At 48.2% G+C, this 14,703-nt stretch overlaps 1 protein-coding gene across 2 annotated transcripts in view; it reads left to right on the forward strand.

Annotated features, from left to right (window-relative positions):
* The first annotated feature begins 168 nt into the window (after positions 1 to 168).
* The window catches only part of DDAH1 (dimethylarginine dimethylaminohydrolase 1), a 97,060-nt gene continuing 82,525 nt past the window's right edge, over positions 169 to 14,703 (forward strand). Inside the window, exons 1-3 of one of the 2 annotated variants that reach the window (XM_042030296.1) lie at positions 169 to 443; positions 1,006 to 1,147; positions 3,181 to 3,354. In XM_042030296.1, the coding sequence (XP_041886230.1) occupies positions 3,301 to 3,354 (54 nt within the window). In that variant the 5' untranslated portion in view covers positions 169 to 443; positions 1,006 to 1,147; positions 3,181 to 3,300. Of the gene's footprint in view, positions 444 to 740; positions 853 to 1,005; positions 1,148 to 3,180; positions 3,355 to 14,703 lie in introns of those variants that run through there. The other variant, XM_042030297.1, reaches the window with a different exon arrangement.

The raw sequence follows: 14,703 nt of genomic DNA on the forward strand, positions 1-14,703 counted from the left end.
AACGCTCGCTCCGAGTGCGACGGTGTCACCGGGAGGGGCCGATCGCACCCGGGGCTGTGCCGGTGGCGCGCCGCGACCGGCCACCTGCGCCCGCCGTGAGCGCCCGCGGCTGCCCCGCGCTGTGACACTGCCCGCAGGGGCACCCGGCCGTGCCGGGGTTCGCTCCGTGCTGCTGCTGCTGTGCGAGCGAGCATCCAAACGATTCCTGGCGCGGCAGAGCCCGGGAGCCTGGCGATGCCCGGCGGCACCGAGGGGCCCGGATTCCAGGCCAGGAACGGGGTGGCCGCGCAGCGAACAGCCCCCCGCCAGCCTGTGTATCCCCGGGTTCAGTGGCCCTCACGCAAGTGGGGCGCCCTTGAATTGTATTGCCTCGTTGAAGTTTAATGTTTGGGGATAGGAGGAGAGTTTTAGCTTCTGTTGTGGCGTCTTTTCTTTTCCTGCTTGTAAGTACTTCCAGATGGGATTTAGAACCCAGACGTAACAATATTTCCATATTTGGTATAGCAGTAGCCTGCATTTTTCACATTTTTCTGCTCTGTTATCCAACCACAAAGCATTCTTGACAGCTTCAGATGTTGTTAAATATAGCCTTAACTTCTGTTCCCAGGGCAGGAAATTCTTTGGAATTCCTGTTTTTCACGCAATCTGTCTATCATGATTTAGGAGAACTGTGCTGGAGGAGCCAACTGGCGTTCTGCTGCAGTTCGCTCCTTTATTGAAATAGCCCAGCAGTTGGGTCTGCTGCCCAAAGGCGTTACAGTGAGTCCCCATTCCAGGGATTTTTCTTTGCAAATGAGATTACTGTTCCCAACACGAGTTTGGGGTTTTTCTTGTCGCCTTCAAGGCTGGAAGGTAGAGAAGCGGATTCAAAGGAGAGGCGAAAGCTTGCAAAAACCCCTCCAAAGGCCATGAAAAGTGGAGGGGGAGGGGGCGAGGGGGACAGCGGGGAGGGAAGGATGCGGAGAGGAGGGATGTGATTAACCTGCTTGCGGCATTCCCATACAGCGGGTGTCCCTGCGTGCCGCCCGCCCGGGACGGGCAGCCGGGGAGGGGAGGCAGCCGCAGCCCCGCCGCTCGGAGGAGCCCAGTCTGATCGTCTCGTCGCCTGCCCGGTGCCGCCACAGAAAGGACGGTGCGCAGGGCTCCGGTAAGTGCCACTCCCGGGGCCGTGTGCTGTTCCCGGTGCATTCCCACACCAGCGGGAGTGATGAGGGACCTTTTGGGACCCTGCCGGGGCCGCAGGACGGGGGGACCTGTCCGGGGCGGCGGGAGCGCTCCGGTGCCTCGGCGGCAGCGCCGGGGGGTCTCGCCTCGCCATCGCGCACCTGCGGCTGCCGGCCCAGCCCCGGCGGGCGCGGGGCCGTGAGGACAGCCCGGCTCTGCCCCCGGTCCGGCTCTGCCCCCGGCCCGGCTCAGCCCCCGGCCCGGCTCTGCCCCCGGCCCGGCTCTGCCCCCAGCCCCGCAGGGCTCCGCGGGCAGCACGGGGCCGGACCGGACTGGATGGGGTGGGCCAGGACGAGGTGGGGTGGGCGCTGTGGGATGGGGCAGCCTCCCCCGCAGAGGGATGCCGTAACCCCGGGGACGGGGCGGTGCGATGGGTGTCCCGCAGGGGACAGAGATGTCGCTGCCGCCCGGGCTGCGGAGCCCGGCCCCGAACTCCTCCTCCTCCTCGGGGGTGTCCCCGCGGCCCTGGCCGTGCCCGGCAGAGGGGATCGTGTCCTCAGCACTGCCGACCCTCCTCCCAGCGGTGGCCAGGCCCCTCCCAGGCCAGGCCTGATGGAGTTCCCATTGTAGGGTTTTTCCCTTCCTCAACTTCTTGTCTTCATGGTTTTCTTTTCATTCAAGTAAATTGGATTGACTTTTTACTTTGTGGTGGTTTGGGGGTTTGGGAAAGGTGTTGGGAGGAAAGCTCCAGGCACTCTTTGCCCAGAACTTGTGCTTCAGAAAGTGGCAGCGGTTTCATTCATTACTTGTATGCCTCAAAATTTGGCCAGAAATGACAATGGTTGAAAGGGAAAACCAGTTCTCAGTGATATGCAACTGTCTCTGGAGACTGCCAATATGTGCCCTGTAATGCCATTTCGGATGACAGGAGTTATTTTATGTGTCCATCAAGAATTGGAGAGAGACCACCAGCAAGCTTTGATGGCTGCCACTAATGGTAGTAAGGACTTTCCATCCCTACTGATTTAGCTGAGCCCCAGCTGGTGACAAGGAGGAGCAGGGCTCTGTGCCATTTCCAGACTCCAAGCTATCCACTAGGCTGGTCTTCCCTTGGTTTTACAGGTGTATGGGTTTTTCTGTGGTATTAAAAATCCAAAGTACTTTTTAGATGGGGAATCTGACTGGTACTTTTTTCCCAGGATGACTCTTCACAGAGCAGCATTATGATGAGGAGGAAAACATTTGTGATTGAACACCTTGATTAATGAAAATTTTCAAAAAATTTTAAAAATTTTGAAAAAGAAGAAGCTAACACACCACTGCATGTGTGAATTGGCCAGTTTTGCCTTTCAGGGATTTATGCAAACACTTGTTTGTTTAATTACATCTAATTCAAGGACATACACCAAGCATTTTGCTTTGATCTATGATTTTCACAACATTCAGCAAATGCCACAGGAAAAGTCAATGAATAGTGCCTTTTCTCACTTGGTTTCGTGTCTTACCGCACATTCACACAATTTTGATGGGAAACTAACTGAACCTACATTTGCTCAAGAAAAGGTCACTTCGAAAGCTTTGAAGAACCTTTTAACAAACCTGTCCTGAATTTCAAGTAGTTGACAACACTTGAGATACTTTGAGTTTCTTTGGTGTTCAGGTTAGACTGTGAGCCTTTCCCTGCACACACTTCCCTGTCTTAAACCATGACCCAGCATTTACACTCCAGGCTGTGCCTACATATCCTGGATGTAGATCAGGAAACAGGAAGAAGTTTGGTGTATCTTCCTTTTTTAGATTTTGTTCAGTGTAATGTACTGTTCCAGAACTTTGTTGGCCTATGTGAACTGGGAAATAGCCCCTGCTTCATGTCATGAAGAGTATTCTACTGGTTTCTCACTTTTTGTGCTGTAGAGAATCGCTGGGACCTTGGCTAATGCAAAGCATGAATTTGACACTGTTGGCTTATGTAGCAGCTATTACAGATTTATTGAGTATATCCTGTCATTTTCACAGGCCTGTGTCTCTCCAGGGAAAGGGCTTTCCAGAAAAACAAGTCAAGAAAAAACAACTGGCTTGATTTCCCTCCAGCCAGCATCAGTTTTTCCCAGCTGCACATAGGGACCATGGAGCAGCATGAAGGGCAGTGTGGGACAGAGGCTCCCCCAGGTGCTGGTGCTCCCACTGACAGTAAGTATCCAGCACCAAACTGGAGCACACCAGAGGTTTACAACCATGTGGACTCTAGAGAAAGATCTTATTCAATCCAGCATCCAGCCCTTTTTTTGTACTGTGTTTAATTTCCTCTTTCTCATTCTCTTTTTCTGTTGCTGATCCATTGCTGTGTGTTTCTTCCATCTCTCCTACTCTTTCTTCTCTTTTTTTCTGTTCTGATCTTTTCCCTGCATCCTTCCCTCTTCTGGTATGTCCTGGTTTCGGCTGGGATGAAGTTAATTTTCTTCCTAGTAGCTGGTACATTGCTATGTTTTGGATTTGGATGAGAAGAATGTTGACAGCACACTTGTTTCAGTTGTTGCTGAGCAGTGCTTGCACTAAGTTGAGGACTTTTCAGCTCCTCCCCCCACCCCACCAATGAGGCTGGGAAGCACAAGAAGCTGGGACAAGACACAGCAGGGACAGCTGATCCCAACTGGCCAAAGGGACATTGTGTATGATATGACACACGGTCAGTGTATAAGCTAGGGGGAAGCTGGCCAGGGGCCACTGCTTGGGAACGGGCTGGACACTGGTCGGGGTGGTGGGAAATTGCGTTGGGCATCGCTTGTTTTGTATGTTCCAATTCTTTTATTGTTATTATTATTATTATTATTCCATCCTTTTCTGTTCTATTAAACTGTCTATATCTAAACCCATGAATTGTACTGTTTTTCCCCATTCCCTCCCCCACCTCGCTGCAGTCTGTGAGCGGCTCCGTGGTGTTGAGCTGCCTGCCGGGTTAAACCACGACAGTGTTTACCTACCTTGGGCTGGGCCTCTCCCGCAGCCTCTGCCAGGCCGCTGGTTCCTGCTGCACTAAATCAGTCCTCCCAGAGTCAATGGCTCCTCTCAGTCACTCACAGGAGGTGCAAATCCAGTGGGGCAAATTAAGCATAGCAATGCACAGGCAGAGCAGCCAAGTAGCCAGGAGGCTTCGGCAGCTAAAATTCAAGTGGGTTCAGAATTTTTTCCTTGCTTTGATTTGCTGAGAGTTTATGCTAAATTCTTTTGAGTATGGCATTTCCTATTTGTTTTCTTCCTCTTCCCTACTGCCCTCCCTTCAGCTATGCTCATGCCTGTCAGTTTTTGTACAGTCTGTGCCTTGCTTGTGGTTTCTAATATGCAGGGGGTTTGCTTTGCAGTATTTGTGCACTGAGAGGCTTTGTGAGTGTGCTGCCTTTTCCTCTGGCGGCTGTCAAGGTGTCGTGGAAGTTCCCATTGTGTGGAAGGGCAAGGAGGACTTGTGAGCCTCCTCATCCAGCAGGGAAGCAGAGAAGGAAAATTTGATGTCATATTCAGTTGTGCTTATTGCTGCTTTGGTGTGTGAGCTGCATGGCTGTACTTGCAGCTTACATGGACACAGGATATCTGCAACTTACGTGGACATAAGGGACACAGTAATGTGGCAGAGGCAGGAAGCATCCCTGCTGACAGTCACAGTCAGCAGGCTCCTGATGAACCCCTGACAAGCAGTGTGTCTGTACTGCATGGCTTCCTCACACCGGGCTGGATGCAGAAACATGCAGCAGTTACAGCCAGCTCCTGCTTAGTTCCTCCAATCACAGACTCAAAATGCCTTTGTCATGGTCATTCAAGGATCTGACATTAACTTTATTTCGGCATCACGGACTACCATTACCCCAGTGAGATGGGTGAATTACTTAACACATGTTCACCTACTCTCATGCAGGTGTATTTCAACACTAGGCTACATCCAGAAGATGCAGTTTGCATCGAGCACATCCCTATAGCTGAAGTTTGCAATGGTAAGACTATTGTGGGCTGTGTCTGTCCATTGCACAAAATAAAAATAATCAGGTGGTCCTAGCTAGCACCTGGCTGCATATGGATTTCTTAGTTATGTCTGTTGTTTTCATCCCATGCAGTCATGAAGCTTGCAGAAGGTAGCAATATAGCCTGTAATCTCTTTATAGATTCCAGAAAAGAATTCACAGCTATGTCTCATGACTTTCATGAAGGAGGCTGAGGTGTCAGAGGCATACACAGGTTCTTTCCCAGCATCTGCTGAGATGAAGGTCTCAGACAGAGATCTCACCACAGAGAATTAATCATCCCAAGTGACCTCAGTAGAAACATCTTAACTTTAAACTTTGGTCTTCAGAGTGGAGGATTTCCCAGTGGAGCAATTCATGTACACTGACATCTGCTAAGACAAAATAACCATGCTCAGAAGAAAGTTGCTCATGTTGGCAAGGAGTTACTGGAGCCAGCTGAACCTGAGATTGCTGTCAACTGGGCTGTGCCTGAGAAATTCTTCATCAAAGCACACTTCCAGGCTGTGATCCATAATGGTTGTCAGCTGCTGTCTGCCTTAGTCTACAGCTTAGCTGCACCTCAGAGACAACCAGCTCCTGCTTGTGTCTGTGTTGTGGGACTGTCTGCCCAGAACATGCTCTCCTTGGCAGGTTCAGGTTTGTTTGTTTTCTTTTTCTACATTTGAAATATATTGCAAACTCTTCTTTTCCTGCAGGTGCTTTATTTCATTATAATTAATAATCACAGCTACATTTCCTTTAGGTTAATTTGTGTTAAAGGTACAGGAACCCTTTGCCTTCCTGCTGATGCTTTCCCTCCCTGCTGTTTATGACCTGATGGAATAATTTGCTGTCACTGATCTGTGGGCATTCAAAGGAGTTGCCTAACCTTTGATTTTAATAACAGTTTTTTGTAGCTGTTTTCTTGAAAAAATAAGAGAGTATTGATTAATTATTCTTTTCTTTGCACGCAAATGGGAGAAGAGGCCTGCTGTGGCAGGATGCTGAATGTGCTCTGCCACACAGTGCTATCTGTCACTTACTGCACTTTCCAGGCTTGCTGCTGGAAATGTCATAGGATTAATTTCAGAATCCCCTGAGGTGCCTGTTGGTTTTGTCCTAAATAATTACTCATTCTCTGCTACGTACTCGTTCTCTGTTACTAAAACATGGTGAGACCTTAGCTGTGTTTGCTGCATTACTGCTCATTTCTATTCTGCTCCATCTGAACTCCTACCCTTTGCCCACCAGTATGTTGTGTGAGCACCTTGCAGTGGCAGCTAGCTGTGTTCTTCTCTTGGGCATGCTTATTTCATGAGCTAAATGATGCAGGGAAGCCAGCCACAACCTCCTCCAGGGATACTCCACTGCTGGAAATCAGTTGCTTCTGCCTCTTGCTTCTAGTCTGTGATAGTGCAGTGGAAAAATCAATAGCAGACAGATAATTAGATATGATGTTATCCTTGCAGATAGGGAGGATTTTCAGGCAGCCAGCAGATCATGTATGTGCCTTAGGAATGCTTGTGGAGATGGAGTTATGATCCAAGAATGTGCAAATAGCTGCCCATCCCTGTGTTACATGCCTGTGATCAGGAAGAAGTGCTAAACCATCTCTACGCTTGATTAGCATCAAACGCGAAAGATTTGTCTTGTTATGGGGAGCTGGTTGGGGTGATTTTTCTAGGTGAGCAAAGAAGACACTACATGAACGGAATCTTTTGTTTACCTTTTCTCTGCTGGGGACTAAAATAAAACTGGAGGGAGCCAGCTGGTCAGAGCTGGTGGGCTGCTCTGAGGAGGGGTCCACACATGGGCTCCATCCAGCAGCTGTGTGCAGAGCCTCAGGGAGAAGGACACCTCTTGGAGCCAGCCAGGAAGCCTATCTACTGCCCACTGTTTTCCCAGGGATCAATGTCCTCAGGAAGTAAAAGGTTAGCCGAGGCTGTCAGCAGACTACTTTGGTGCAGAGACTTTTTTATGATTGCATTAACATCATTTTTCCTGTTGTTGTACATAAATTATGGCTCCTACTATCAGTGTTGAGATGAAAGCGAAGCTCTTCTGCATGGAGCAAGCATTAAAAGCTAGCTGATACATTATTTGTAAAAGAAAATTAGTGCTGGCCACCACCTATTTACTTTCAGAGAAGTTTTCTTTTGCATTTTAATTCTTTTAACACTTTGCATCCATCTCTATTCTTTTGTACACAGTCAGCTATGTGTTTGCCACTGTCCTCTCTCACTGACTAACCTGGAGTCTGCTTCTGAAACCCCCCACGAGCTCAGATTTCAGACTTACAGGATAATTTAGGATCAGAGCAGAAAAATGGTGGATAGGATGGCTCTTTCAGGTGAGCAGTTTGTGATAACACGATAATGTTTGTAACTGGTTGTGAGAGGAGAGCCTCTGCTTTCACAGATGTACCCATGCAGCCTTCAACAGTGCCATGTCAAAATAAAAATCATTGATTAAAAGTGTGCCTTGCTTGTGCTGCTAAAAACACTTCTAGATTATCCACACTGAAAACAGTAAATATTTAATGTACAGGTTTACTTTTCCTGGTTTATAGACAGCTCAGTGGGCCTGACAGAGCAGCTAGACAGATGTGTTTATAGCGCGCTCCCCGGGCAGGCACAATGCCGCAGTGTTTGGCCTGCAAGCGCTGCAGGGACATGCTTAAAAAAATAAAAGTGTTCCATTTACATTGGGGGGAAAAAAATCCTGAGAATGTTTCTATTGATATTAGCTGGTGTAAAATCCCAAATTCTACATTTCAGGCCTTACATACTTCAAAAATAGAGGACTGGGTGGTGGGGATGTGGGGTAAGAAGTGTTTCCTCACTTATGTAGCCAGGGAAAGGGACAGTCATGGTGGCAGCTGACATCTTCTGGCAGGAGAAGATGGTTGTTGCTGAAATGGCGCTGATGAAGGTGGGGTGTGAAATGAAGAGTTCAGGAGTGAGCAGAGCAGGGCAGCAAGCCCTGTGCACGGGGAAGCGTGGGGAGGTGGGGACGCAGGCCAGCATGCAGTGCTTGTGGTTTTCCGTGGACAAGGAGCTGGTGCTCAGGACCACAGCTGAGATCCTGGATGTTTATCAGGAGGCATGTTTTTAAAAGCTGAGAGGAACCAGATGCTGTGGGGAAAGCAAAATGTGCAGAGCCCTCCCCACCTAATAATATGGACACACATGAGAAGCTGACAGGAATGGTCACAAACCCACTTCCACATTCAGGGAGATTTTTTTATATGTTCGTTTTGACATTGGTTGAGGTCTTTTCTGAGGACTAGCTTCTCTTTAATTATTCTGACATTAAGGCTGACGTATCTGGTCAAAATTAATGGCATCAATTAATTAGCACATGTTAATTAACTGAAACAACTGACATTTGAGATTTTGGAAAGTTCCCAAGGCATGGGTGGCTGCATCTGTCTCTCTCTGATTTCCTCAGAAGTTATCCTTGGTTGAGGAGTGAGTTTATTTCAATAATCTGATTAAATAGCTGGCACCTCTTGAAGAAAAAAAACACCTTAACTTTTAAAAGGGGATCTTGGACTGATTAACTTCTCGGAAAGGTTTTCTGTTGAAGAAAAGTAGAGTTAGGAAGCAGAAGTTTGTCTTAGGGTTAGCTGAGCACTTTATGAATAAATATATATATGCATGTATAAAAAAATTTAATAGTCATCTCAGGTGTGTGTGAATGCCAGGAGTCTTGGTGAGATGGTTTTGCTTTTTCCCCAGCTTCACCTGCCAAGGACATCTTTCCTGACTGCAGGTGACCTGCCATCCTGGTGGCACATGGGGACAGGGCCATCCCATGGGTACCTGTTCAGTGCAGGACAGCATCATCCTGGTGAAAGCAGCTCGGCACCTCTCCTTGCTGGGGCCTTCCAGCACAGGGGTGAGGGGATGCCTTTACCTTCAAGCCCTGGCTGCAGCTCCCTTGCCTGCCAGCTCCTTTTGGGACAAGTACGATGCACAGAGCACCTCATTGCCTGGGGAGCATCAGGACAGGAGGGTGCCGAGGGAAGGGGGATCCTATGCCGAGCACTGACACTGCCACAGCAGCACTCGGGGCCACTCCACAACCAGGAGAAGGGGTGGAGTAGCACAACCTTTTCTTTGCAAGCTGAACCACAGCCCATTTTTCATTACAGCCCTCTTGCCCCTCTTGGCTGCGCATCAGTTGTGAGCACTGACTCCAGCAAACCCGTCCTGGGCCCAGACTGAGACTTGCTGATTCCAGCAGTCCTGCTGGCCTGAGGCACCCTGCTGGCTGCTCCCTGCAGCCACATTCCCTGCATTTATGACCCCCACACCTCCCTTGATGCTGGAGTGGCACACGGGGCTGCAGTAAAGCAAAGGCTCCCACTTGGGCCCCCCGGGGGTAGCAAACAGCACATTAACCCCCTGTGCGACCTGGCAAGGCCTGGTGACTCTCAATGGGTTTTACGGATACTCTTGCCCAAGTACCACATGTTTAGGAGGCTACACAGTTGATGCACAGTCAGCTCCTGAAGGGCAGCTGGCACGGGGACAGTAGCCTTAGAAAATGAACTAATTGTCAGCTCCAGTCTGGATGTCACCATCATTTTAATGCGAATGGACTTTTTCCTCAGCCAGCCTCCTGTCTGAATGGGGAGCACAGAAACATCCCAATATTTATGGGATTTAAACTAGATTAGTTACAAACCTATAAAGCAAAGAAAGAGACAGTTCATCCAGTATTGGGGAGGGGAGTGTTAAAAATGCCACCTCAGATAAAATATTATGGGAGTTGAGTAACTGTAAATAAGAACTTCGCCTATGAAATAGCTTCTTATGTGAGCTTGGGATGAGGGCCAAGAGCATGTCTAGGGCTCAGGGAAATTTATTAGCCCAGATCAATGGGATTTCTGCGACTCAGGAGATTGGATGGCAAAGAATTTGCCTGTTGGAGTCTGCACTTCCTCCATTCATGCCTGCAGCAGGAGTTTCACTTATAAAATTTTCAAGACGGTTCATTTGCATTTTTTAAATTTTGTTGCTTCTCATTAGCAGCTGCAGTTCTGACCTGGAACTTGGGAGAGCTGGGTTCAAGCTCTGGGTTGCCAGAGTCTGCCAGCATGGTCTTGGACAAGTCATTAATCTCCCTGTGCTTCAATGTCTCTCTGTAGAGAGGAGATAAATGCTATTTCCTGACTCCTGGGGGTCAGGAGGGTGTGCTAAGGACGAGGTACCTGGAGCAGAAGTGAGAATACTATGGGTGCTTGTGAATGATAGGAGCATATGCAGAGTGGCTACAATGCGCAGGTTGACCCCTCTCAAGAGGAGGATGGTATTTTTGTGGGGAGCAATGGGTCTTCCCTTTGATCCCAGTAATTTTAGTCAATGTCATGATTTTTTCTAGTCAGGCACCTTTGTTTTGTACCCCCTGCCAGAGCAAGCTGGCTGTCCTGATAGGATCAATGGGATCCTGGTAGTATCAGGGTCATCTTGCTATGGATTTACATTTAAAAAGGGCACATGTAAATCAATAGCACACAATTTGGGAACCCACCACCTTTTATCCCCCGATTTTTCATCTCTGTTTCCCATTTACATCTTTCTGCTATTTTTAACCTGTATCCAGCTTTCTGTCTGGGTTCTTCTAGCTGTGTCTTCCCTTCTGTCTTCTCTTTGGTATTTCTGCTTCCACCTCTACCCTCAGTTCCATATTTTGTCTGTGTTTTATTTTTCTTATCTTCTTCTTGGAACCCATCCTTAGCCTCTCCTTTGTATTTCCCTTTTCCTCCCTCTAGAGCCAAGAGCTTTTCAGTAAACAGCATCCCTCTCCCTTCTAACTCATTGCCTGCTGACAGTGGAAAAATTTCATCATAAAAGTGATGTAAAAATCTCCCAGTTTAGAGTGCAGGGTAGGTTAGGATGACCTTGCTCTGCCTGTCAAGTGAAGAGCCACAGAGTCTAATTCCTCAGCCAATGCTTACTTGCCAGAGTATCTCGCATTCAGTGGTTCTTTGCTCCCACACCAGTATGAGTAACTCCACGTGTTGTGGGGATGCTGCACCATGCCCTGGATCCCCCTGCTCCCATACAGTGGCTGTTGGGAATGTACTTAGCCAAAGTGTGGGAAAACTCTCAGACTTGAACTTCGCTTTGTATTTCAATGCCATATGAAACTCATTGAGCATTTGTCCGGCCCTTCACATGGCTGCTGCTCTTGGATTGCACTGACATATGTGAAATCTATTTGGTCCTCTTTTTAATATGCTGCTTACTGTATAAATACAAAAGCAGGCAGTGCTTCTGAAGAGAAATAAATGTAATTGTGGTTGTGGTTGTTGTTATAAATAGTGCGAAGGATTTAGAAGCTATTTAGTCTTTTGGGTAGGATCCACAAGTGTTCTGTGTATTATAACCTTAAAGCTCTTGTATTTAGCTATCAAAGTCTTCCCAGTTGTGATTGGTCTAGTTCACTCATTACTGTTTGGCTCCAGTGCAGGGTGAGGATGCTCTGCTCTTCATGGGAGCAAGGCTTGGTCTCCAAACCTTGGTGCTCTAGATCATGTCTGACCTGTACATGCATATAGTACCTTAATCATGCATTTGCATGTGCAGACGGTCTATTTGCATAAAGAACCATGGTATTTCCACACAGGGATTTTTGGGGTTGGTTCCCAAATTAGTGCTGCATTTTTCCTCTGCTGGAGTGAAATGCAAATATTTATTTATTGACAGAGCTGGAGCTGATTGTTTTCCCTGTCCAGGTCTGAGATGTCTGTTCTGTCAGATGGAAACAAGTAGTATTCTTATTTATTTTTAAAATGCATTTGTTCATAACTGCATTTAAAACAATTAGTGACTGCACTCTGCCAGTCCCAGTAGAGTGCTATATATATATGTGTGTGTGTATGTATATCAAAAGGGGCTGAACGCCCAGAAATTCTCTTGGCAGCCCTGCTGTCTGGTTAGAAAAGGAAGTGAGCTACAAAATTTGAACATTCAGTTCTGAGGCTTGAAAGCTTTCTGGATTTTATTACTGACTCAACAGGGTTTTCATTATGTATGTGGCCAAGAGGAGAGGTTTACGCAAGAGGAACCTATTGTAGTTGAATATGTTTGTAATTTTACACATTGTTAAATAATTGAGATAACTAGATGTCTCCTAAATGGACAAAATAAATTAGGTGTTAGTGGCAGTGTCACTGTGCACAGACAAGTCAATACGAAAGAGTGGCCAGCCCCATCCGAAAGCTGATTTCCAGTGCAGAGGGAGCCTGATTCAACTGCTGAGTGATGTTTTGCTGTTGATGTGAAGGAGAGCCATCTTTCGCTCAGCTTGTCTGGAAGCCTCTTGCTGACTATCAGTCTATTCTCTTCTATTCCAGATGATAGCATCTTCAGCTTGTGGGGTTTTTTTTTACTTTTAGTAACCCAGGGCTGTTCAAACAGCAGGCTGAGGCTATGTTTCTTCTGCTCTCATTTTCATGTTAGTTTTAGGAAGAAAAATATTGTGGGAAGCAGATTATCACGCAAAGAGAGAAGGTGTGGGATGCATGGAGCGAGCTGTAAATACAGACCAAGGCCATGTCCTGCTGTCCTGGTCATCTCCTGCAGCAGGGGATGTGCTGTTGGATCACACCCTGTGGCCAGTCAGCTCTGCCACAAACCGGCTTGACAGCAAAGTGAATTCCTGTCCCACAGTCAACACAGTTCCAGCTAATTTTGCACTTGTTCATGTGACGGGTATTTATTCTTCATTGTCTTAAAAAGGTGTTTATTTTTAAACCTCTGTGGCCCCTGGTGCCATACAGTCTTAGTACATGTGTTCTCCTGTGAGTGGGAAAAGCTATCTATATGTGCCTCTACACGTGGGAAGCCAAGCCATAGGGAGAATAGAAGATCACTGGATAATTCAGGCTGGAATTCTGAACCCAGTCTGAACCTCTCTCATTCCTGTTTATGCCTAGCGTATCTCTTGTGTGCACCGCTGTGATCAGTCTGGCTCTGCCTTATGGATAACACTCCAGAGGTGCCAGGGCCACTCTGGGGGCCTTTGCTTCTCCGTGGCGACGAGCAGCCTTGCCTCAGCCCGGCCACCTTTGCTGCTGGCTCCTGCCCGCTGTGCCTGCAGGACGCCGTGCCTGCATCGCTCCCCGCCCCTGCTGCAGCCCCGCTGCGGGGGCAGTCGCTGGTCCCCTCCAGTGGGCACCGTGACGCTGTGCTGTGGCTGCGCCGTGCTCCTGCCTTTGACAGCAAACTCCATGGCCACTAGAACGTGCCTGACCTCATTTTTGGTCTATTTTAAAAACTATATAGCTTTGGGCACATGACACCTCCAACACTGTAAATAGAGCTGGGTAACCTTTCGTTTCTGCATCTGATCTGTTCCGTTTATTTTGTCATGTATCTTCACAGTGAAACATTAGTCTCTCTGCCCTTGCAAGAGATGAATGTGAAGCAGTGTTTAGTGCAGCAACAGTGAGACAGTGGCGTTGAACCATGTGCAGGTCAGCAAAGCTCAGTGTTTCCTTGCTGGCACTACATAATTAGTTTCACTGAGGGTAAGCACCATATGCAAAACAGATCCACTTTTAATGTGGGAAATGCAGCGTGTGCCTGCCCAGCTGTATGTACCAAACAGATGAGTTTACCAGCCTTTTTCCACTCACCCCTGTGTTGTTGTGCTGGGTGACCTGTGGCAGGACTGTGCAGTGGTTGGGATGCTTGCTGATCCTCACACCCACAGCAGGAGGTGGAACAGCAGGGACTGCAGTGCTGAACTTTCCAGGGATGCAGGGGGAGCTTGGGAAGGGAACAGTGCTGATGTCCAGGGAGGTAACTGGGAGCCATCATCATGACTCTCTCCCTCACTGCCCTGAGCACCAGGGGTGTGTGGTACATGCCCAGCATCTCCTGGCCCTGAGAAAGTTTTCATTTGTGGCTTCTAGACTCAAGGATGTGGGCTGCTCCTGCTTTATATTTAATGTTATGTAAGGTTGTTATGCTGGCTTTCGTACTATAGGCATTTTTGTTAGTCACTTCTGCCTGCTAGTTTGCCCTCTATTTTTGAGTCCACTGGATCTATTTCAGCCAACCACGCAATGAAAGTATTTGTTTCCGAGAGATTAAGCCAGAGGCAGAGCCCAGGAAGGGAAGGTGAGGAGCTGGGAGAAGAGGGTGTTGTCGATGCCCTGGGAGAGCTCATGGCCTGAGCCCAGCTCCAGTTAGAGGCTGGAGGAGGAATCCAAGGTGGAAATGCCGAGGAAGAACACGCTGACCACAGAGAGTGTCTCCTTGGTGCTCATATGGTCTTCAGACACTGGAAAGTCCAACCACAAGACACAAATCCATAGGAAGTGAAGTCTCATTAGTACTACTGCCCACAACTTGCTCATGGCTCCACCAGTGCTTCCAAGTGTTTGGTTTGGTAGAAGGGCTACTGAAAAATGGGCACATGTCTTCTCTCAGTCACCCTACCTTTCCACCTCCCCAGGGTCAGGGTGTTTCACAGGCCAGGGTGCTGCTAGAGAAGGCGATGTCCAGCTGTCCGTCATCATACAGGCATC

This window comes from Corvus kubaryi, unplaced genomic scaffold (genome assembly GCF_017639235.1).
Source record: "Corvus kubaryi isolate FWS band 111438036 unplaced genomic scaffold, C.kubaryi_AGA036_p1.0 37334, whole genome shotgun sequence".
Taxonomy (NCBI): Eukaryota; Metazoa; Chordata; class Aves; order Passeriformes; family Corvidae; genus Corvus; species Corvus kubaryi.